The sequence below is a fragment of the Colletotrichum costaricense genome (assembly GCF_030867565.1).
Source record: "Colletotrichum costaricense strain IMI 309622 chromosome Unknown Scaffold_5.1, whole genome shotgun sequence".
Lineage (NCBI taxonomy): Eukaryota > Fungi > Ascomycota > Sordariomycetes > Glomerellales > Glomerellaceae > Colletotrichum > Colletotrichum costaricense.
In genome coordinates, this window is record NW_026848234.1 from 2,544,253 (window position 1) to 2,566,175 (window position 21,923).

The following is a 21,923-nucleotide window of genomic DNA, read 5'->3' on the forward strand; positions in this document are numbered from 1 at the left end:
CTGTTGAAGCTCGATGCAAGAGTCTATCTTTTTCTATTCATCAAGCAATCACAAGAAAAGCCAACCATTACAATCACAGCACCAGCAACTTCGATCAAACTCTAAAAATCCCCTCCGACGAATCAACTCCAGTGAGCTACATTCCCTGCGCCCAGGCCGCTATGGCCCCGAACCAATAGCACCCACAGGCCACACAGCGCTAACTTACATCCTCTCTAGCGACCTTTTTCTTAAACAACTACCGCAAAAATGACCCAATCCAAGGCCGACCAGATCAACGAGGTCCAGTCCAACCTCCCCCTCCCCGAGCAGCCCCCCGTCGCCTCCGACTGGCAATCCGCCGACGCCACAAAGGTCAACGTCGGCAGCGGCGGTGATGCCGAGACTACCGTCGGTACTGGCACCGGCGCCACCTCCGGCCTGAGAGGCCCTGCCTCCAAGGCCAACGAGGATCTTAGCAACGTCGGTCGTCAGGCTACCGAGGGCCTGAGCGGTGTCCCCAAGGATGCTGCGAAATAAGCACATTTTCTAGGAATTTGTTAAGCGATGGATATACCAAAGGTTGTTACTGGATGGATGAGCGAACGCTTCTGTATGACTAGAGAGTACTGCATGATATGAGTAAATGACATGGGCATGATGTGCCTTTACCAACAACGCAATGTTCGTTCCGTGATGGCTAGAAATCGCCGTGGGCTCAAAATGCTGAGAATCAAAGTCTGACCTTACAATTAGTGCATAAGGCACTGCCTGACTAGTTCCCAAATAGGTGGTTCAAGATGCTGAACTACAGGGTATTGATTCAAACCTTAAGTTCGTATGCTTGGTTCGCTCCTGCATTCTCCCAAGTAAAGCATGAGCAATATGCATACATTGTGATCTTCTGTCCGTGACGCATGAGATCTTGAATGATTCCTAGCAGCTCACCATATCACTTGGGTCGTCTCTGACTTGGCGTGATCCCATGGCATGCGTCGCTGATTTAGAAAGTCTGGAATTATACAATAGATACCGGGTATCGCGTGACATTCTCCTTAGGTCGTTTTCGTCCAAATTGAACCAGCAACTTCAATTTTAGGCCACAGCGCCTCCGTAAATATATGACGCATGGGTATAAGATCGCACACTCGAGCAAAGTACGCTCGTAGTCTAGCCGTAGATGCTGCTCTTTCTTTTCTACATTGCAACTGGCAAATTCCGGTGCCTTCTTATGTGACCTGTCCCTCTCTTTGCCAACACTTGTAGTGCCATACTTGTTGAAAGGTTGTTCTTGCATGATGGGAACATCCAGGGCAGAAACCTTGAGTGAGGAACGCCCTTCACTATGGTGATAGAATCCATCCCCGTGGAAGTGCACATCAGCACATCATTATTGTTTTCGATTGTCCCAAACCTTTAAAGAATCTGTACACTTATGGGAACAGTCTTCTATTACGCAGCTCTCTCTCAGGTACAAGAATTGTCTCTCATAAGTTACAAAACATCTTGTTCATATACCTTATATATGGCTACTCTTGCACTATGGTCATTTGTGCCTGCGCTTTGATTTCACAAACAAGTAGCAGGTACCGACTTCAGTCAGTTCCTGCTTCGTGGCATCGTCATATGCCCTTCCTGTCTCTGCTTTCCGCTTCTACCCCGGCTCCTTCCACCGGCCTGCTCACTTACTCCATCCCGGAGCAGGACTTCTTTCCAAGTTAGACAGACAGCACGGTTATTTATCTAAGGTAAGGACTGTTTTTCTTTCCTCTTGCCTCAGAAAAGCCTGCCCCAAGTACTGCTGCCACCCATCCACTTCTCTCTTTCCTTCTGCTTTCTCAAAAACACCCGCACTCTGAACGTCTTCTCTTCCAGGTTTCCATACCACAACACACATCCCACCAGGGCAAATATTGCCATCACTATCACTCACTTATTTTCTCCTGTACCACTCGAGTAAAACTTCACACTAGGCTTCTGCCTTACGTCTTTTTTACATCGATTCCCATCAGGGACGGCATCTACGAATCCTTAACCAGCAGGAAAGGTCCAAGAACCTCCAGCGGTAAGCCTCCAGGAAGCTAAACCTCTACTGATATTTTCATCTACCACTCGTCATTTGTTTTCGTTTTCATCACCACTGTTACTTCTCTCCTTACCCTGACCATCTTGGGATCTCAACCCTTTCTGACAGATATACATCTAGACACCAGAACCAAACCACGACATCAAATCAGCGAAAACCTCGGACTGACTTTTAGTTTGCCTGCAAACATGGGATCCTGGGGAACCGACACCGACAGAAAGGCGGACAAAATGCCCAGTCATCGCCTCCAGGCCGCATCTTCGTCACTGACCAATGAAGAACTGGTCCAGCGTGCAATGATGGTCAGTGATTGCTTTTGCATCTGGAACTCGTTTATACTGTGTGTGACTGACATTGAGAAGGCCGACCTCGGTATGGACCGCATCAATGAGTTGCCTCTTGACGACACCCCGAAAAGGCATGTTGTACCGCCGCGTGCCCGCCGCGCTCCTGTCAACGTGGAGAACACTGAGGCTCTCAACGGCTACCGAGGTATGTTTTCTCCACATACTTCACAGGACAGTATCTCGACTAATGAAGATGATAGCCCTTGCAGAGACAGGAATGGACGATGCTGAAGCCATGGCTGCTATGCAGCTACCTGACCTAGGCGGCTCAAATGTCTATCGTCCAACTCTTACGGCTGGTCCAGCCAGACACCTGCCCGAGACACGTCGACCCAAGTAGGTGACTCCTCTCCTCTGGCAGAAACTCAACTAACAATAATAGCGTGGCGAACTTTCAAGGCATGCAGACCAGTCAGAATGGCATTGTCATGCCTCCTGGCTCCCAGGTTCATCGATACCCTTCGACTAGAGCTGCTGGTGAGCTCCGCGCAAATGTCCAGGGAAGCAGGGTCACGCATACTACCCCTTCCACGGCCAGACCAGCTGCCATTGGCTCTATCACTACTAGGACTGGATCTACTGAAGCGACCAACATGCCCTTGCCGCCCCATCTGAGAGCCAAGAGCACTCAGAATCTTCCAGTTGCCACCCCTGGCACTGCCATCTCGGCCTCCACGCCGACTCCGAACGCCGCTTCCAGTGTGAAAGGCAAGGAGAAGGAGACGTCTGAAGAAATTACGAAGCAACCTCACCTGACTGATAAGAACAACTCCGAGGTCCACTGGGCTAGCCATTGCAAGGCTCAGGCTCAAGGCAAAGAGCATGATGCTGTTCTGAAATTGAAGACCATCAAGTCTGACGAGCATCCTAATGGACGTGTCGTCTGCATCATTGTATGCCCTGGCATCTTCGACCAAGCCCATAGCATGAACGACTACGCTCTGGACTTCCACAAGAATCACCTGTGTATCATCAGTTTCGGAGCTTCCGCGTCGGGTCCATCGATGCGATACAGCCTCAAGTTCGATGACTCCGAGACGGCTGCCGACTTTGTTCAGCGTGCGGACATGCTGCAGAAGGTGATGAAATATCTCCGCGAGATGGCTGCTTCCCAAGATGAAGCGGACACGGGCGCCGTCGCTCCCGTCGAGTCGGCTGCTCCCGAGGCCGCTCGCCCCACCCAGGCCGCCGTTCAGGCCACCGAGGTGGTGCCCATGAAGAAGGATCATGGCGAGGAAGACCTGACGGACGCTTTCAGCAATCTGAAGCTGACCAATGTCAAGGGCTCCCCCATGTACACTGCAGACCGCCCTCCTTGGGTCCAGTACAGCCCGGAACAGTTGCTGGAGAGACGTTCTTCTGCTGAAGTTCCTGCCGGAATCAAGGACGTCAAGATCCCCCTCGAAAAGGACAGCCGAAGTGTGTTCTCTAAGCTGCCACCTCACCTGCAACAGAACCAGAAAGTGCGAGCTTCCCAGCCAAACAACGAGGCCGCAAAGGCTATGGAATGGATTTCGGGAACTCTACAGACACAGATAGGCACCGGCGGTGTCTCACAGGTCTCTATGCCTGGTTTATCTGAAGCTGTCAACCACCATAAGGCAGTCGTTACTACTGCACAGTCCTTACACGGACTTCAAATGCCACGCAAGGAATCAACTGAGGGTGACCTTGAGAAGAACACCGACAGCAAGGCAGAGAACAAGGAGAACAGTGCAGTCAAGCCAGAAAACACTGAGGCACCGAAGACTAAGATCGATATCGACATCGAGATTCAGGGTCAAGTCGACTGTAGCATTGCGAAGAAGTCCATTGACAGCACCCAAGCTCATGTGGAGGACACTGCAAAGGAGCATGTACCCAATGGCACCGCCAAGGAGTCGACCGATCCGGTCGATGCGGGTGTCAGTACTGAGGGCGAGCATGCGCATGTCCAGAATGCCTCTCAGAATGTTCTTTCTAAAGAGCATCCGATTTCTTCCAAGACTGCTGGATCGGATAAGGGAGATGCGATGTCAGACGCTTCGCACGACTCGGCTGTTGAGTTTGAAGCTCCCGTCAAGGCTGAGCCAGATGTCACCGCGCCGGCGCCCACTCCTGTGCAGAGTCCCGAGGCCGCCACTGCAGTTCCATTCAACCCCACAGGCTTTGTCATGCCTGCTGGCATCCCTACGCCGCAGATGGCGCCGGGTCAAGTGCACTACGCAACCCAGATGCAGCCTCAGATGCATCCGCAGGCAATGATTCCTGGAATGTACCCGTCGGGCGTCGTTCACGCTGTGACGGTCACTTACCACATCAGCTATCCGGATTCCGGGGCGGGCATTGGTATGAATGGCCCAGTTCACCAAAATAGCGGAGCGTTCTCGCCCAACGCAGAACCATTCCAGCCCTGTGGCCACGGCCAGGTCCCTCCACAGCAGGGTGGCGATCAGCCTCGTACGCGCCGGGGACTGGGAGGCTCTATGTTCGCTACAGGCTACAGCGCAGCTAAGTTTCCTGGTAGCTTCACGGGGGCTGCAGCCGAGTGAGATGGCAATGTGAGGGAGAATGGTTCTCAACGTTGCATAGATAGTTGGAATGCGAGTCTCCACCGATATCCAGCACAATTGGTTGAGCAGAAGTGCCGGCTACATGGTCGGGGACGGGACGGGACAGGACAGGACCTCATAATAGTTCCGGCACGATTGAGGGTCGACAGCGAGTAATAAAGATCCCCCTAGCCATGACTGAAACACAGTGCCATATATTTCTCATTCGTGAATCCATTCGTCATCTTCTCGACTGGTAACAACCTCATCGACCGTTAGGCGGAAGTCGACAATCTCCTTCCCATTCACCAGATCGTTTTCTCTTGCCCTCTTATCAGCTTCCTCCTCGTTCTTAGCAATGCCTGCCTTGACATGTCTCCCTATCAACCGCTTCCTCGCCACCTCAAAGTCCACGTCTACGAACCAAAGCTCATCCATGAGCTTCGCAGCGTCGCTCCACGGCGGCTTGTCGAGCGTAAGGTAGTTTCCCTCGAACACAACGATGCGGTGATACGGCTGGATAGCAATGTCGTTCTCCTTGGGATCTTTGACGGCATGATCAAAGCTCGGGGCGTATATCGGGGAGGAATCGGCCCTGAGGGGTTCCCGGAGGGACGTGACGAGCTTGTGGAAGGCGGGACCGTCGAACGTGAAGGCGGCGCCGCGGCGGGCGTGGGCGGTTTTCGGGTCGGGCATGGCGGAGAGCTGGGCGCGGGTGAGGTGGTAGCCGTCCATGGGGACGAAGGCTGCGGGCGGGTGGGATGTGCGGGTTGGGTTTGAGGGGTCTAGGGTTGCGGCGCGGGCGTTGAGGCGGGTTGTTACTATTTGGGAGAGGGTTGTTTTGCCTGGTTTGAGGTGTTAGGTGCCGTGTGGGTTGATAATGTTGAGTTGCGAGTAAGAGAGAGGGCTTTGAGGTGTGTTTACCTGAGCCTGGGATGCCGGATATTCCTATCACTTGGGGATGTCAGTCTTGTCTTGTATACTTGGGTAGAAGCTGGTTGAGGTGGGTGACGAAAACATAACAGAGCTGCCAGGGAGCAGGGATTTCACTGAGAGCAGGACGCTCCAATGTTGAGGCTAGGTGTCTAGCTCTGGGCCATGATATGAAGGGCGCAGACTTACAAAGGCGTTTCTCCTCGGGCGTCTTTTGAAACTTGTCCCATGCCTTTTCTACGAGCCTGGCTACTTGCTGCTCCATTTCGACTAATTTGATCCCAGGCAGTCTTCTACTGTTCGTTCGTGTATGTATAAGTCAAATTAGGTAAGGTCGTCGAAGTCAATTAAAGGTTTCACGAGACGGGAAGATTGGAATGAAGGGACGGGAGAGGCGGGGTGGTAGACTGAACGGATGAGGTTCAAGCTTCGAAGCTTCTCGGCCCGCTAGGTGCAAAAGCGGCCCCACTAACCCCGCCATGCGGCTTGATGTCATGTTGGAGAAACCGTTTCGGCAGGACTTGCTTGTAAAAAGATTTGCAGCCCGAGCATAAATTGTATTGTTTAGTTGCATAATTTGACTTAGTCAGTCAGTCCCTTCCAGCGTGCCGGCATCTGTACGGATATCTTGGTGATCGATCGCCTAACTGGATTCCCGACCAACCTGCACCACGACGGAGCAATCGGAGTGGGGATTCATTTTCTTCTTTGGACGTTCTTTTTCTCGAGACTTTGAGCGCCCCGGCGAAATTGGTCATTCTTGTTGTCGACGTAAGGAATAGAGCAGCGGCAGGCTCAAGGGACTGTACCACGAACCCTCGAAAGGGAATTTCAGCAAGTTCTGGGATCTTTCCCTACTCTGGACTTTTATCTACTTCCACGGGCTACACCTGCACCTACAACCTACAAAAATGGCTGACGAAGAAGGCGACCTCTTCAACATCGCCATCGACGACTCTGATGAGGAGGAGCAGAAGCCCAGAGACTGGCAATCAGAAGAGGACTTCCAAAAGCTTCGGGCTACGTATCGGGTGAAGGTGCAAGACGGCGATGTGAGTCATTACTTTCCCATGCTTCCTTGATATCTTTCTATACAGAAACAATATGTACTCTATATCGTTGGCTTTGTAATTATGCTTTTGCAATGGAGTATGCGAGGGGTGATGGTTTTCGATCTTTTCATCCTGCTTTTCATGTTCTCATTTGGCAGCCCTTTTCGAAGCTCGGATGGACTTCCGATGGAAGCCACCCGGCTTTCTCCACCTGCCTGGAGAACCCTGGACCGCGGAGAACATCCCCTCCCCTCCCCTTCCGCCTGTTTGCCCCCTCTATTCTTGCAGCAGACAATGATCAAAAAGGGTAGTTCTTGACTGACACACATACTTGCCTTGCTAGGTTTGGCAGACAATAGAGCTGCCGCTCAACACGGAAAAGGCCAGCAAGCCTGTGTTACAAGAGCTCCTGCATGCTGTGGAAGAGCTCTACTTCCTACGCCGGTTCGGCGAGGCTGCGGCGTTTGCGAGGCGGGTCCTGGACGGGAGCGAGGCGGCGCTGGATCGGGATGCCAAGGAGACGCTGGTCCGGTATGAGGAGAAGTGCCGGGGCCGAATGGAGAAATGAAGGGTTTACCGACCGCACGTAGAAGGGATACCGTGGTGGCTTTGAGCGAGTAGTTCTTCACATTCAGCTTAGAGTTTCGTTGGGCAGTGAATTGCGTCGGTACATGGGATAAGGCATTTCTGCTGAATCACGATGAAACGGGTGGACAATTCCATGTTGAGGCAATAAAGTTTGCTGATCATTGTGAGGGGTCTATTATTTCTAAAAACACTCTAATTCTGGTCGCAATGGACCTTGAGAAGAAAATGTCTTGTCTGAGGAAAACCCCCGGATGCTCTATCATGTAGGGATATTCCTGAACGCCGAAGGTGTTTGTACAGTTGGGGATGGTGGTTATCCTCTCTAAACCTGAGTGGTTTGAGTGGAAGATCCGCATCCACGTCTTTGGGCTTGGCCCGGAAAAACAAAAAATGATGTCTGAACGCCGTCTAAAAACCCCTTTTTCCGGATCCTTTTGTGGTGATGCTGCCCGCTTGTTGAGAAAAGATGTGAAAAATGACGAGGAACGCTGCATAACACGAGTGTCGTGTGGCAAACCGGGATGGGGGAAGACACAAGAGTCAACGTGGTGGACTCTCAAATCTTCATCATCATCAGCCACATCATGCTGCCATAGCGCCCTGGCGAACACGCATCTCGCGCTCGCGCTCCTCGGCAAACACCCGCCTGCTCATAGCCAGGACCATCTCGAACCCTTCCTTGCCCTTTTGCGCATTGTTGCGGAACTGCGACACGCACTGGTCCTCGATGCCGTTCTTGATGCGCTGCCAGCCGCCGCAGAGGGCGGTGATCTGCGCGTCCTGAACGAACTGCGTCTGCGTCGGGCTGACGGGCTTGTAGACGACGGACTCCTGGACGGAGATGAGGTTGGCGAAGGTCAGGTTCTGGGAGACCATTGTGACGGTCTTGTTGGCCGGGTCGACGTAAGAGGTCTCGAAGACGTGGGAAACGTCCGGGTCGCCGCCGCCGCCTCCGACGAGGGAGGCGAACCACTTGGGGGCGGACTGCTTGCAGGTAATGAGGCGCTCGGTGCGGAGGATTCCCGTGGCTGGGTCGACGCTGCGGCCGATTGTGTCGACGGCGATTACGTGCGTCGTCTTGTCGTTCCACGGGCAGTATTTGCGCCAGTTTGCTGCTGAGACCTCTTCCCAGGAGTAGTTGAAGGTTACTGCGTTGGAGAAGACCTTCATCTTGAATGTGGTTCTTGTGTAGTGGTGGTTGATATTACTTCTGGGTATCGGGTTTTGCGAGCGAGGTAGGAAAGGAAGCTCGTGTGATGTAGCGGACGGGAAGGTGTTTGTCGCTTTTTTGTTCTGCCTCTAGTGTCTTCGGGATTGGTATCGGGGTATCGTGGAAGTGTCGTGGGTATTCGTGAATGAAAACGAGTCAAACTGAGTTGTATCTCGTTGTTTGTTTGTTTATTGTCAATCGACAGTGATGAGTCAACATCTATTGCAGGAAGGAAAATAGAGGAAGAGGGAGGCGATTGTTGATATAAGGGATGCGAAAATAATAGGTGAGCCTTGCTAGTAAGGAAATCGGACGGGGGTGCGAGAAAAAAAAAAACCGAGAGCAGCAGCGCGCTGCGAGCTTCGGTAGGCCGGAGGGTGGAGCAGGTGTCGTGTGCGGGTTTTTTAGGAAGCTGATCTGACCAACCAGGACGTGGCAAAACGCTTCCCAAGGCATCAAGGCCCCCACAAGGTCTTTTTGCGCTGGAAATTTCTCAGTGGGATTTTGGTGCACTGCAGCAGTTTGCAGTCCTTCCCCCCCCAGGGCCAAGTGGCCCAGCCGGTGCCCCGGAGAAAGATGGGAATTCGGGGTGGCGCGTGCGAGCTCGCAGCGAAGGAGGCACGAAAACTCCACCGCAGGGAGCGCGCTGTCTGGCTCGGCTTGGGGCCTCCTACCTCGCCTAGCTGCCTGTTTCGGGTATGGCGCGCATGGACCGCGTCAATGGAGATGGAAAACGTCGGAGACGAGGGGGGAAGAGACGGGATGGGGGTACTAAAGGCCCAGCACCTGCCAGGACGCGGGCTGGCCGCCGATGTGAAATCGCTGGTTGCATGTGATTGGTCTAAAGGTGGATCCGCGGATGAGCATTTGTCGGTTCTCCTCTTCCCAAACGCCGTTTCTCGCTGACATCCGTACCGTTCCCGTTACCCAGCGGGAAGCCGCAAGAGAAAGCTAAGTCGGCGAGTGGGAAACTGGGCCCAAGCTCTTCCTCTCTTTCCCGCCACACACACACATAAACACACACACACATCCATGGATGAATACACTTTTCGCCCAGCCCGAGAGTGTGACGAAGAAGGGACGACGAAAAGCAGGTTCCGCCAAGGCCTCTTCCTGCTACAGGCCCCGACAGCCGACCCGCGGCCGACGCCTCTCATGCTACCTGGATATCCGAGGTGGATATCGGATGAAGCTGTCATGCCCTTCTCCGTGCTTCTGGACGCCGCCGATCGGACCCTTGGAGAACCAGAGATGCGCGGATTGGCGGTGGAGAAATAAGTGGATACCGCAGTTCCAGTCCGCCGACCAGTGAACGGTCGCGCCAGCCAAGTCTCGCTCGGGGGCGAAAGGGAAATGCCTATGAGTGGTCGTCGGTTCTGGATCGGCCCATGATCTTGCCTCTGCATGCCTCTTATTGACGCCATGCTGACACGTCTCAGCCTCAAGTGGCGCAGGGGTCCTCTCTAGCCCCATGCTTACTCAGGCAATCGCTGGGTTCCGTGTGGCTCTACCCACTTCGCCCGGCGCCCGTCTTCATCTGCGGGTTCCGATCGGTTTCCATTCCGGGCTCGTTGTGATGGCATCTGACATCACCGTAGACAACCACTAGATTCACACAGACGGTGACGGAAGCCTTCGATCCGCAAGACCATCGGCCATACTGTACATCGAGTCTTCCGTTCCGGAACATTGTGTCGGAGCTGGTCTCCACTATGATTTGCCCCGTTGTGCCCGGCTACGGGACGGCATTCCGTTATGGGGCCGCGAACGACTGTCAACTCAAAGAACGTTTGAATTACGGGTTAAGAGAGGGCTGCGAGCATGCTGGCGTGGCAGGCTCTGGGCTTTGCCTAACGATAGCAGAGCGTAACATGCAACATACGGATTCGAGTAGACACATCTAAGCATTATGCATGCTTGTGATAGTACCTCAGCGTTCTTGAGCATTGTGCGAAGTAATACCGATACATCGGCGTGGGGAAATCGCTTGCCTCACGATAGTGGACACTCACCGTGCCCTGGAGACAGGCTTAGCGCTGTTCCCAAATGCCGCGTCGTATACAACAGACTGACGTTCGATGCCTTTAGCAATGGTTTAAGCAGAATTCACTACAAGTCGTACACTCTCGGCAAAGATTTGGGCACGGTCATGTTGGATTCGATTGCTTGGATTTTTGATGTATATCTGAACGATAGTCTTGATAAGTGGAAGGAAAACCCACGACAATACCTATCCTTGGCCGGTTTCACCCCGCCTAATAATCCTCTCCTCGGCTGATTACTTCCTTCACGTTTGGCCTGAGCAGGATGGTCTGGATGGCGTGGGTTAACATTGTCCCTGACCAAGAGTAGCAAGTTGTTACTTACGTGCTCGAACTGAGCTGTATAGGAGCCCTTCTTATCACACAAGGGCGGGTAAGCCTCGACAATGCCGCTGGCAACGAGGTTGTTCAACTGTTATTCGTCAGCTCATATTCTTCAGTCAGCGGTGAAGATGCCAACTTACACCAAGGAGATACTTGTCCTGTCCTAAACGGTCCAGATAACGCCGGCAGAAAGGCAGGGTGCCAAAGTTCTTGTTGATGACGTTCAACAGCCTCTTGGCCGAGTCTAACCGGAGCGCGGCATGGCCCTCTCCACGCTTAGCGTAGTGAGACACCTCCATATCTTCCCTGACATATCCATTGCCCGTGCTACCAAACGTCTCGACGGCGAAAACATCACCCTCCTCCATCTTTGTCGTGTCGTTGCTCTTGACGATAGGCACGCTCTTGGTGCCGTGGATGCTCCAACGCTCAATCGTGTGGCCGTTGAGGTTGCGGATCGACTTAACGGGATACGTCACGCCGTCAATCTCGCACTCGTAGCTCTCCATGACCTCCTGGATGACACCGCCGACATCGCCCACGCGGACGTCGATGCCAGCCTCCTTGACACCGGCGTTGGTCGCGTCCTTGACGGCAGCGAGAAGGTTGTCATACTGCGGCTCAAAGGCCATGGTGAAGGCGCTGTCGACGATACGTCCGTTAACGTGCACGCCAAAGTCGACCTTCATAACGTCCTCCTGCGAGAGCACCATCTTGTTGCCGGCGTTAGGCGTATAATGCGCCGCGCAGTGGTTGAGGGACAGGCCGCACGGGAAGCCCATGCCGCCCTTGTACGCGTCGCCCTCCTCGAGACCAGGGTGTCCCGTCAGCGCACGCACGCCGTCCTCGATGCCTTCGGCAATCTCGGTCAGGGTTTGGCCGGGCTTGATGTTCTTCTGCGCCCATTGGCGAACCTGGCGATGGATCTCGGCGGCCTCACGATAGTCTGTCAAGAAGTCGTTGTTGAGGTTGTCGAGGTGGCGCTTCTCCTCGTCCGTTGTGCGGTAGAGGTTCTCGTCGCGGTACTCCTCCTCCTGGCCCTTGGGATAGTTCTTTTGGGGGAATAGCGAGGACATGAGCACGCGGGGCGGGTCGGACTGGGCGGTCGGGGACTTCTTCTTCTTCTTCTTTTTGTTCTTCTTCTTCTTCTTGGCCGCTCCGCCGGCGGCGGGTGCCGTCACATCCTCGCCCTCCTCATCCGAGTCGTCGCTGTCGTGGTCGACCCCATTTCCCTCCGCGGGCTTCGCTGCCTTGCCGTTCGTCGCAGGCTCTCCCACTGTTGGAAGGTAAAAATCATTGATTAGCATAAGGTTCCGGACTTGATGGGCGAACAGCCGGTAGCTACGGCGAAGAGCGCCATACCGTTGAGCTTCTTCAAAGCTTCTGTGGGAACTTGGGCAGCCATCTTGGCATACTAGATTTCGCGTGTGATGTGAAGTTGGTGGTGGGAGCAACACAGATTTTGAACCCCACCTGGTAAACGCAACTGCGCGGGGTAAGCCCCCGTAAGTCGTTAACCGGGGAGTTGCCCCCTTTAAGGGATGCAATGTCCAATCCCGTTTCACCTGGTTAGAGCTTTCCACAGGCGCGGTGAAAAAATATTCCCTAAACTCGGGTATGGAGGTAAATAGCAGTCACCTGATTCGTCTGGTCCAAGCAAAACCGATCGTCTATTCTCAGGTCTTGAGTCGCAAAATTCCCCAGGAGCAATAGGAACGGTTAAAAAAAAAAAAGAGCCAAGTCTGCGGCCAAGCGGTCCACCCCCCATCAAAAACCACCATGGGAGGCGCGTATTCTTGCAACTCTGACCTTGCTAATTACAAGGTTCCAGACGCCTATTACCCGTGGGCTGCGACTAGACTGCGGGTTGCACGCGGCAGATCGTGGTTCAAGTCGGCTAAGTTTGCTTCTCTTACACGTCACAACGTCATTTGATATCCTATTTTTAGGCTCGACTCGCCTCGTCTTGCCTTATAAGTGTCTCGAACCAGGAACATGCAACTTTACGCACTTCACTCCTGCATGGAACCATAATTGCCTCCAATGATTTGTACCGATTTTTGTTTCCTCTGCAACTTCAGTGAATCAAACCCCCACGATCTAAACCGACTTGAGCGAGTGACTCGAGTTAAATACAGACTTGAGACGACACCTTCAAACACAACTTTTGCCGTGAACCCGAGATGACAGCTCATTCTGCTCCTTCAATCGACCCCTTCAGACAATAAGTGTAGTGGTCGCCGCCGCCCAATTAGTTCACAATGCACCGAGCAGAGAGGGAACCGCAGTCATGGGCGACACCGTAGTCGCAGCATCTGCCGCTGGGCGAGCACTCGTAAATGTGGTTGGCGATCCTCTTGCTCGTCACGACGTAGCCTCTGTCGCGGCTCCAGACGCAGTTGCCGCAGACGGTGAGTTGCTTGTTCTTGCTGTCGCACTTGCATCCGTTGTAGTTGCAGGCCCTCTTCTCCAGACCTGGCTCTTCCTTCTTCTCCAGTATGGCCACGGGCTCGTCCGTGTCAGCCCGCGCGGCTACGGCGTAAGGTTCATCCTGCTGGGCGACGCTGGCCTGGGCGGCTGCGGCGAGGAAGTAAACGGTTAAGGATGTGGCAAAGCGCATTTTGGGCGAATTTCTGAAACATAGAGTTGGTCAGTTGTCTTTCGAATCACGAGGCTTTGATAGCTGGGCTATACCTTTGTTTCTGTCAATTCGCTTGAGGCTCACGCAAGATTCAACAGCTACAGTTAGATGGGTTCGAGCTTCTTAGTCAAGATGACTATTTCCTTAACTTTTCATAGCTTTTATAAGCTTCTTAACAATACTTCATAATTCCATGGTCTGGCTTCCAAGTCGGTTCATCAAGCTTTCGATGCAAAGGGGTAATATCATGCCCGTCTTACTATTCCGAAGAGATCAGCATAGCTGAACGGTATATATTTCTCATTTTGATTCAGCTGAAAGACATACGATCACAACATTGTGGCATAGCTGCGGGGTTGATAGACAGAGAGAAACACCGGATTGGCTGCCTTCTCAACGGTATGTGTCTAGCAACATGAGGGACATGCAGCTCATTCTTCTACGTATGAGTGCGTAGCCTCTGTTAGCCGTGTTGCTGCACCTTGGTTATGCTACCATCCGGCTGCGTGTATCGTCTACTCATGTATTTCAGTGCGGCTGGACTTGCGGTGACTTTCGAAGGATTCTTGTGATAGAGCCCAAGCCAATGAGACATTGCTGTAATGTTGCATTCGAAAAGGTGTGGTTAACCAAGGATAACATTCGAAGCTACACACTAAACTAGCCAAGAAGCAAACATAAGCTTGACCGCTTGAGAGGGGAAATCGGGCTAGTACTGATGTTAGTCTGTCCAACGCGAACCCTTGTGGATATTGAGGCGACAAGTGACAGCCTACAGTCCTTATTCGATGACTTTTGGATGGTTCTGTCTTTACCCTCGCCGTTACATGATCTCCCTTATGCTGTTGCTCCTCTTCACATTCCGAGCAAGTATGGCAGACTGTGTCGAGTATACCTGAGACACCAGCCAGCAGGTTATTTTAATCTTGCGGGGTAGAATCAAAGTGCTCCAATGATACATAGCCCATGCCCTTGATCATGACCTACAGTCGAAGCGCTTTGAATCGGTCAAGACCTTGGCATACCCTCGGAAGTGTCCAGAATGAGAAGAGCCTTGGTGTAACATGAGTCAAACCTCAAGCTGCTACGGTGCATACGCAGTACAACGTGATATCCCAAGTACGGCCGAGTGAGCACCATTTCCATACAACTATGTCTATTTGTGAGAGGCTAAGTGCATCCCAAGGTAAGTGATATCATATAAATTGGTTTCTACTCACTGAACGTGTGAGGACCGAGGTGGATTTCAATTCCTACATATTACAATGTCCTACCTGGCCCAACTAAAAACGGAGAGCCAGTACGTGCATACCACACTCATACAGTCGAGGTACACAGGCCAGCTTACGAGCCAAATAAGATTGTAAAAACTCGAAAAGTATTGGTGACTTACCTAGTCGAGAAAAGGAGCATCAATAACAAGACGTTACTTATCTATCAACGGGTTACTCTGCTCTGAGTTTTAGTTGTGCTTACTCCTTCCACAAAACATAAAGGGGTTTCTCATTAGCTCAAACTGCCCTTTTCAACTTTGAGCCCAAAATTTGACTCATGCATCGATATGCCATGGTCCAGAATGGGTAGATGATCAACAAGGGTTGCTATGCCTTTCTACCATAGAATTCGCCTATCTATGTCTTTAAAACAAAACCATTCAAAGATGATTATCTAAGGTAGATGTAACAAGCCATGGTAGAACCTTATTTCCACTAACTAAGTAGATCTTGTCCACTCAATTGTGTATTTTGGGCAAAGACCGAAAACTTCTCGTGGTACCTATTCGAAAGTTCTATCCTGCAAGCAAAATGTTGGCCATGAGACAATGATCAACTTAGCCTGTCATGGATATCACACAGTCTGAATCTTAAGTTCCAGAGACCATCGTTCCATGCCCCGAAACTGCAAAAACATTGTGGATATTGTGAACAGATGGTGGATTCCTAGTTCGTCCTGTCATTTAGAGAGAGTCAAGTCAAATCTCAGACCTTCAAAGCACCAAAGAACATCTGAGGACAGGAGAACTAGAGATATTCAATGAGCCTCGATATTTTAAACCACTCCCATAAGACAAAGACATCGCCAATATTTTCATTACTCCAGGAGAAATTTTGACGGCAATTACACCACATTTTGTCAATGATTGCCTTTCTTTATTCTTCTGATTATGCTTCAATCCCATCAATTTCACATTAGACCTTTGGGGATTGATGTTCATGCACATCTAGCCATAGAGCCTTGGATATTCAAGCACTCTCGAGTCTCAAGCCTTCTGGTGGCCACGTTCAGTGCAGACACTTCTAGGCCAAGCTGTCCCCGTCTCGAACTCGTGAGGACATCATCTTAAAAGCCCGGGCTGGCCACAAATACTTCATGGTCTTGCACCTCCACGTCCCGGTGCTCCCGAGAGACTCTCACGATGGCCTTCCACGGCCAGGGTGCCTTCCCCCATCAAAGGAGACCCATCCAGAGGCAAGAACAAGAGCGCCCTGTAGACTGCCAGAAGTTTCAGGCCCCATCCTTCTTCGAAATCAAACCCCTAAGTTCGTTCCTGGACTTTCCATTTTTCCAATCCACTATCAGCTTACCTTCACCCTCAAGGTAGCTGTCGGCACCCCAACATCCATCAACATTCGAAAACCCACGCTCGAAGCATCAATATCATGGAGGGCAAAAAGGACATCAAGGATTGTGTCCTCTGCGGTAAGGCCTGCAAGAAAGCCACCCGCAAGGATTTCTCCTGTGGTTGTGATCCCTACTGCACCACCTGCGCGACCGCCTACCTGAAGTCGTGCATCTCGAAGCCGTTCCGCAAGCCCAAGTGCGACGGCGGCTGCGGATCCCAGAAGCCCTTCCCCGATCTTTGGGCCCGCCAGTTGCTCCGCCGCAAGGAGGCTACGACCTACTTCGACCTCGCCGACGAGGCCGATGAGGTCTCCCGCAACGCCGCCTTGTACTGCCATGACACTGCCTGCGGCCGCTACATCCCGCTTCGTTACCGCTTCGGTCTGAACAACGTTGCCGGCACCGTCAGCGGCACTGGTACTTGCCCATGCGGAAAGCTCACCTGCATTGGATGCGGCGACAAGGTTCACCAGGGCGAGACCTGTGCCGAGGTTGAAGCGCGCTGGAAGGCGGAGGGAAAGCTTAAGGAGGAGCTTGAGCGTCAGAGTCGTCGTACCATGGAGCAGTTGACCATCAAGCAGTGCCCGGTCTGTCAGTCCCCTGCTGAGAAGGCTGATGGTGGCTGTAACTACGTTCAGTAAGTTCCTTTGCTCCATGTGGAAATTACTACTTTGGCGTTGTTTCTTCTTATTTTTTGAGCGGCTTCTTATTAATTTTCTTGCGCGGGTGTTTAGATGCGCGTCTTGCGAGAACACCTTTGACTGGGACGAGGCAAGCGTTATTGACTACAGCAAGTACGTCGACGACAAGCCTGGCGATGACAAGCCTGAGGGCATCGAGTCTCGAACTGAGAAGCCTGCTTCTGACAATTTGGAGTCTTTCGAATTTAACCCTTTCGAGGACAAGCCCGCCGAGAACGGATTCGCCGAGAGCAACGCCGCCAACGGCAACTCTTCCGAGGCCATGGCTATCGATGAGCCTGCCGAAACTATGTAGCCTCCCAGCCTAAGTCGGCTTATCGTCTACAAGACTACAGCTCGCATGGAGGTCAAACGCGTTCCAGCCGACTTTTCGTGCCGTGAAGGCAGAGACAAAGATGCAGTGGAAGCTACTTGTATACATATTCAACCACCGAATGTGAGTTATCGACGTCCCAGGTATATCTCGATGCATATGGTCACTTCCCCCATCTTCATTCCGATCAAAGACTGACAAATTGTACGTTCAGGACGACTCTTGATGGCTACACGGCTGTCTGCCCTCCTTTGGCGGCTTTTGGCACTTTCTGAATGTCCCAATTCGAATCAATTACCAGATCATATTGCTACATGGTAGTGATACGGATTTGCTTGTTGGCAGTGGACGGACGACCAAAGTGGTGGATAGAGAGGCAAGAGCAAAGAGGGGTGGTGGCTAAGCTGGAAGAAGACTGAGGTATACGGGCGGATCGATGGGAACTCATGAAGGACTGAGGAAACTTTCAGGACAGAATGGTTTAGTCGGTAAAAGTACCAGTAAAGTTACAACAATCAGAATCCCCGAGCTCATGATTACGCTGCTCAACATGCCAGACCCCGAGTAAACCCGCGCTTCCCAAATGCAAAATCAAAATATCAAATCCCACCATCTAAACCGAAACTGAGAAGAAGTCAAGTGCCTGGCCTCTCCTCGTCTAGAACATATCCCGAGCACACTTTACTCAGTTACACTGGTCCCCAACCTGCACGAAGAACCCGCCGAGCCCAGAAGCCGTGAATGCAACATTGATATCAACGTCAACATCCGCATCATTCGCAATAGCAAACTCGAAGCTCAAACTCTCTCGGCACGAAAAGCTGTTGACGACCTGCACGGTATCCTTGACAACAGCGTCATTCGCCACCTCGAGCGGCCCAAAGCTACCGACCAAGCTACCCGCAGCGGGACCGTCCAGCGCGCGCACGTTGAGGCGGGCGAAAGCGTCGCCGCCCTGGTCGATGGGAAAGCCTTGGCTGAAGGCGCCGACGAGCTGACAGGGACCAGCGGTGGTGGGACCGACGGGGAAGGTCAGGACTTTGGTGACGACGGTGCCGGAGCGGAGGTCGGCGACGCCGAAGTTGAGGTCTGTGGGCGCGACGAGGCGGCAGCTTGGGGTTGAGGTTTGGCGGCGTTCGGAGGGGGTTGAGCGGGCTGTGGCGAGGCCTGCGAGGCCTGCGAGGGCGGTGATGAGGATTGATGTGAGCTGCATTGTTGGGTTGGTAAGGGGGGTTTTGGTTTGGTTGGTGAGAGGAAGTTGAGGGGTTGGTAAGCTTGTTAGGCTGAAAGTGAAGCTATTGCTGATGGTGTGGATGAGAGGAAGGTGTTGTTGAAGACGAGGGAAGTATCCTGCTTTATAGATATCTTCATCTCGTCGTCCTCTTCGTATTGAAGAGGTTCTTCGGTCGATCACGATACCTCGTAGAAGGATCATCAACTGCTGCGCCCGGAATCTCACCAGGCGAAGGCGAGTTGAGAGACAACATCGCGGCTGATGGAGGGTGAGGGAGATGTCACAATCCTCCAGCATTCAGCTCTCGGGTATCACAACGGGCACCACGAAGCCAACATTCGCAAGTCATCTACCAAGGTAGGGCAAAAGAAACCGACTCCGCCTCACTAAAAGCCTTGCGGAGATTTTTTTGTCGTAGCCTTTCTTGGAAAGACCAAACCCTATACGATCTCCCTGCTGAGATAGCCGTAAGAATCGAATCGAATCTCCCAAAAAACCCCTCCGCTTTTTTTTCTTCCTTCCATGCGGTTTCCTGCGTTGCGTTAGCTGCTGCTTCGCGGTAAGTGAAGAAACCCGGGCTGAGGATCTCACGCCCGTCAGCACGCCCTCCCTGCTCGGCGGGTTCGTTGCTCAGCCCTGCAAGATCGAAAGCTGACAACGAAAAAGGCCAGTCAGATTCAGCCGGGAATTTGAAGAAGCTACTGCCGGGCTAAGCTTACAAAGCTACGCCCCAAGTGACTTGCTTAGGTAGCCTGCCTTTCCCCAGATTTGCATGTTCTAAATATAAGCTTAGCACTTTGACAGCCTCCACGGGAACATGCATTCTCCAAAGGAGGTAACGAGAAGGAAAGGTCTAACTAGTGCCCATATACGGCTAGCTTACCAATACCTACCGTGACAGAAAGGCTCAGGGTTCGCGGCCGATTGGATAAACATTTCGTGTAAGACGGAGCAGATTTTCTCGTGACCTTGGTATACATACTAAAAAGCTGGGCTCTTGAAGGATCCGAGTCTTGTAGTGACTTCATTCGGGCCGGTTGTGAGGATCATGGGGTATGAGAACGAGCCTGAGAGCTTTGTTGGCGATGAGTTTGAGACATTTTGTCGTCAGCAAAGACGATAACGAAAGGAGTTTAGGAATCAAGGTCATGTCGCCGTCCTCTCATGTCAGGAGCGACACCTATACGAGCTCGCGAGCTCGAAGACTAGGAATCTGACTCTTTTTCTGAGAAGGTGTGGTGTTGAGCGAAGGTGCCGAAGGCTGCCGGAAGGATGCAAGGTACCGACTCAGCCGATGAGATTGGCAGTGCCTTAGTTCATCTGACGATACGTTTTAGGTATTTCGTCGTACTCGCAACATCCTGCTGATTTCCGCATTGGTCCCAGAATGGCGAAGGAGACGTAAGACGGGTTGTAACCTAAGAGGCCTCAAGTTGTCGCCGGTACGAGGGACAGCGGTAGAAAGTTGTGCCCGAGTTTGGATGATCTGGCTGTAATCAAACCTTGTAGCTCCCTTCATCTCGTCCACGGGATGAGGCACCCGTCCTCGTCGAGTAGATTCAACCACATCTTACCACACTAGAACGTAGTCATCAAGGAGACCCCAGGTCCGTCGCCTTGTCATATGCAACCTGTCCTGCCATGAAGTTGTAAGATGTGATGTGTGCTGCAGGTATCATTTAGTGGCTATGCTGATATCAATCCTAACAAAAAAACAACAACAAGAAAGACCACTCGGCAGCTTGCCCGCGATCATCTACGCACCACGCAGCACGGCCTGGATCCGTAACCTATGATTAAAATCATCCCCAATTCTCGGAGCCTCGGCGGAGGATGGATCGCACTGACCCGTCCACGACCCAAAAGAAGCCTTGCCGCTCCTATGCTCGTTCCTGTTCGCTCAACTTGCTCATCTGGCTAGCCATGCTCAACCCAGTGCCCTTCCTTGTCTCCAGTGCCCTGGACCACCTCTTATTTTCGTGAGCGGGAGGCTTTCCGGACCCGTTGAGTCCGAGAATCTCCATCAGCTCGGGTATTTCGGCGTGGTCTCGCGTGGAGCGCATGCGGTGGCACCACGTCACTCTCTTCTCCTCCGGCTCAAAATCGTCGCCACCCTCTCCGTCGATGCCCTCCTTATTGTCGATGCTGTTCTTTTTCGACGTCATGGCTTCCTCGATCTGCCGCTCGGCGTATGGAGTCGAGACGGGCGTGACGAGCTCGAGTGGTTCAAAGAGGAACTCGCCGCCAACTTGTCTGTGGTCGCCCGATTTTGTGGCTAGACCGCTCTTGACCTGCTTCAACCCCTGGAATACGCTCTCGGCGGCTGATTTGAGCATGGATTTGCGCATGTAGGCCGGTCGAGCTCCTAGCGCGAGGGTGCGCGTCATGCCCAAAGTGTCGAAGAGACGTCGCGTAGGATCGGTGTAGACGGGGAAGGGGCAGCCCGTCTCCTGGAGGTACATTTCAATCAGACCAGGGTTGCCGCATCCGACGACGGTAATGAACGTGCTCATGGGAAGACCCAGCAGAGCGTCGGGGGTTATCGATTCGGAGAGAGATCGTAGGAATTCCTGACAATTCTTGGTAGGGTTAGCAAGGAGAAGAGTTGTGTAGGGATTGGTTGAAGACTTACGCCGCAGAAGAAGTGGCGGATGAAGATGACGAGGACTCGCCTCGCGACATTGCGACCGGTGTATAAGCTCTTGAACGTGTGGCTCTTCCCATGACGATCTAGCACTACATAGTTCTCGATCTTCTTCAGAATCTGGGGCGTTGGCAGGTCGTTATTGGTAGAGATTTCGCCCTCGAAGTCGGCGGGCTTGGTGTTGTCAATTTCTATCGAGGTCGCTGCCGTATCAGCGCCTTGAGTCGTAGAGGTCCTTGGCGACCTGGTGCTCGTTGTCGTGGCGGTGTTTGGTGGTTGTTGTACAGACTGGCCAGTGGGCGGCAGTCCCTCCCTGGCGTCTATTGATGTCGGCCGAGGAGGTAGACTAGGCTTCGGCTCGTCCCCCGTCGCATCTTGACCGTTCGACGAAGACAGTCCGTTTGTGTCCTCTGCGCTCTTGGGCTCCGGAGCGGCCTTCAACTCCTCGGTTGTTGTCGTAGCATTGGGCTCCGCGGCGTGTGTAGCTGTCTCCGTGGAGTCAGATGCTTTCTTGGCATCGCTGTTCGTCGGGACAGAATTGGTGTTGGTGGTGGCAGCCACAGCTGGAGGATCTGACGGCACAGCAGCCATGACGTCGTAATTTGGGTGGGTTTGAGCGATGTTGGTTCGGGACTTTCGAATCGCGCGCAAATGATGTTCGGTGCGATTTGGGACT

At 52.6% G+C, this 21,923-nt stretch overlaps 11 protein-coding genes across 11 annotated transcripts; 5 read left to right on the forward strand and 6 right to left on the reverse strand.

Moving 5' to 3' along the window:
* Positions 1–249: 249 nt before the first annotated feature.
* On the forward strand, positions 250–519 carry CCOS01_05986 (uncharacterized protein; the record flags this gene model as incomplete). The annotated part of the gene is made up of 1 exon (XM_060454159.1): positions 250–519. One exon carries the CDS (start codon positions 250–252, stop codon positions 517–519), a length of 270 nt encoding a protein of 89 aa, XP_060315931.1.
* Positions 520–2,253: 1,734 nt separating this feature from the next.
* On the forward strand, positions 2,254–4,943 carry CCOS01_05987 (uncharacterized protein; the record flags this gene model as incomplete). The annotated part of the gene is made up of 3 exons (XM_060454160.1): positions 2,254–2,557; positions 2,613–2,748; positions 2,795–4,943. The coding sequence occupies 3 exons, from the start codon at positions 2,254–2,256 to the stop codon at positions 4,941–4,943; spliced, it is 2,589 nt and encodes an 862-aa protein (XP_060315932.1).
* Positions 4,944–5,165: 222 nt separating this feature from the next.
* CCOS01_05988 (uncharacterized protein) lies at positions 5,166–6,141 on the reverse strand (the record flags this gene model as incomplete). The annotated part of the gene is made up of 3 exons (XM_060454161.1): positions 5,166–5,788; positions 5,868–5,897; positions 6,066–6,141. The coding sequence occupies 3 exons, from the start codon at positions 6,139–6,141 to the stop codon at positions 5,166–5,168; spliced, it is 729 nt and encodes a 242-aa protein (XP_060315933.1).
* Positions 6,142–6,787: 646 nt separating this feature from the next.
* On the forward strand, positions 6,788–7,496 carry CCOS01_05989 (uncharacterized protein; the record flags this gene model as incomplete). Its single annotated transcript, XM_060454162.1, has 2 exons — positions 6,788–6,928; positions 7,272–7,496. The coding sequence occupies 2 exons, from the start codon at positions 6,788–6,790 to the stop codon at positions 7,494–7,496; spliced, it is 366 nt and encodes a 121-aa protein (XP_060315934.1).
* A 602-nt stretch (positions 7,497–8,098) lies between these two features.
* On the reverse strand, positions 8,099–8,686 carry CCOS01_05990 (PRELI-like family protein; the record flags this gene model as incomplete). The annotated part of the gene is made up of 1 exon (XM_060454163.1): positions 8,099–8,686. The coding sequence occupies one exon, from the start codon at positions 8,684–8,686 to the stop codon at positions 8,099–8,101; it is 588 nt and encodes a 195-aa protein (XP_060315935.1).
* A 1,072-nt stretch (positions 8,687–9,758) lies between these two features.
* Positions 9,759–10,004, forward strand: CCOS01_05991 (uncharacterized protein; the record flags this gene model as incomplete). The annotated part of the gene is made up of 1 exon (XM_060454164.1): positions 9,759–10,004. One exon carries the CDS (start codon positions 9,759–9,761, stop codon positions 10,002–10,004), a length of 246 nt encoding a protein of 81 aa, XP_060315936.1.
* A 977-nt stretch (positions 10,005–10,981) lies between these two features.
* Positions 10,982–12,497, reverse strand: CCOS01_05992 (methionine aminopeptidase; the record flags this gene model as incomplete). Its single annotated transcript, XM_060454165.1, has 4 exons — positions 10,982–11,038; positions 11,094–11,180; positions 11,233–12,368; positions 12,455–12,497. 4 exons carry the CDS (start codon positions 12,495–12,497, stop codon positions 10,982–10,984), a joined length of 1,323 nt encoding a protein of 440 aa, XP_060315937.1.
* Positions 12,498–13,343: 846 nt separating this feature from the next.
* On the reverse strand, positions 13,344–13,712 carry CCOS01_05993 (uncharacterized protein; the record flags this gene model as incomplete). The annotated part of the gene is made up of 1 exon (XM_060454166.1): positions 13,344–13,712. One exon carries the CDS (start codon positions 13,710–13,712, stop codon positions 13,344–13,346), a length of 369 nt encoding a protein of 122 aa, XP_060315938.1.
* A 2,437-nt stretch (positions 13,713–16,149) lies between these two features.
* On the forward strand, positions 16,150–17,351 carry CCOS01_05994 (uncharacterized protein; the record flags this gene model as incomplete). The annotated part of the gene is made up of 3 exons (XM_060454167.1): positions 16,150–16,273; positions 16,332–16,992; positions 17,090–17,351. 3 exons carry the CDS (start codon positions 16,150–16,152, stop codon positions 17,349–17,351), a joined length of 1,047 nt encoding a protein of 348 aa, XP_060315939.1.
* A 703-nt stretch (positions 17,352–18,054) lies between these two features.
* Positions 18,055–18,582, reverse strand: CCOS01_05995 (uncharacterized protein; the record flags this gene model as incomplete). The annotated part of the gene is made up of 1 exon (XM_060454168.1): positions 18,055–18,582. The coding sequence occupies one exon, from the start codon at positions 18,580–18,582 to the stop codon at positions 18,055–18,057; it is 528 nt and encodes a 175-aa protein (XP_060315940.1).
* A 1,901-nt stretch (positions 18,583–20,483) lies between these two features.
* Positions 20,484–21,838, reverse strand: CCOS01_05996 (uncharacterized protein; the record flags this gene model as incomplete). The annotated part of the gene is made up of 2 exons (XM_060454169.1): positions 20,484–21,182; positions 21,236–21,838. 2 exons carry the CDS (start codon positions 21,836–21,838, stop codon positions 20,484–20,486), a joined length of 1,302 nt encoding a protein of 433 aa, XP_060315941.1.
* Between the last annotated feature and the right edge of the window lie 85 nt (positions 21,839–21,923).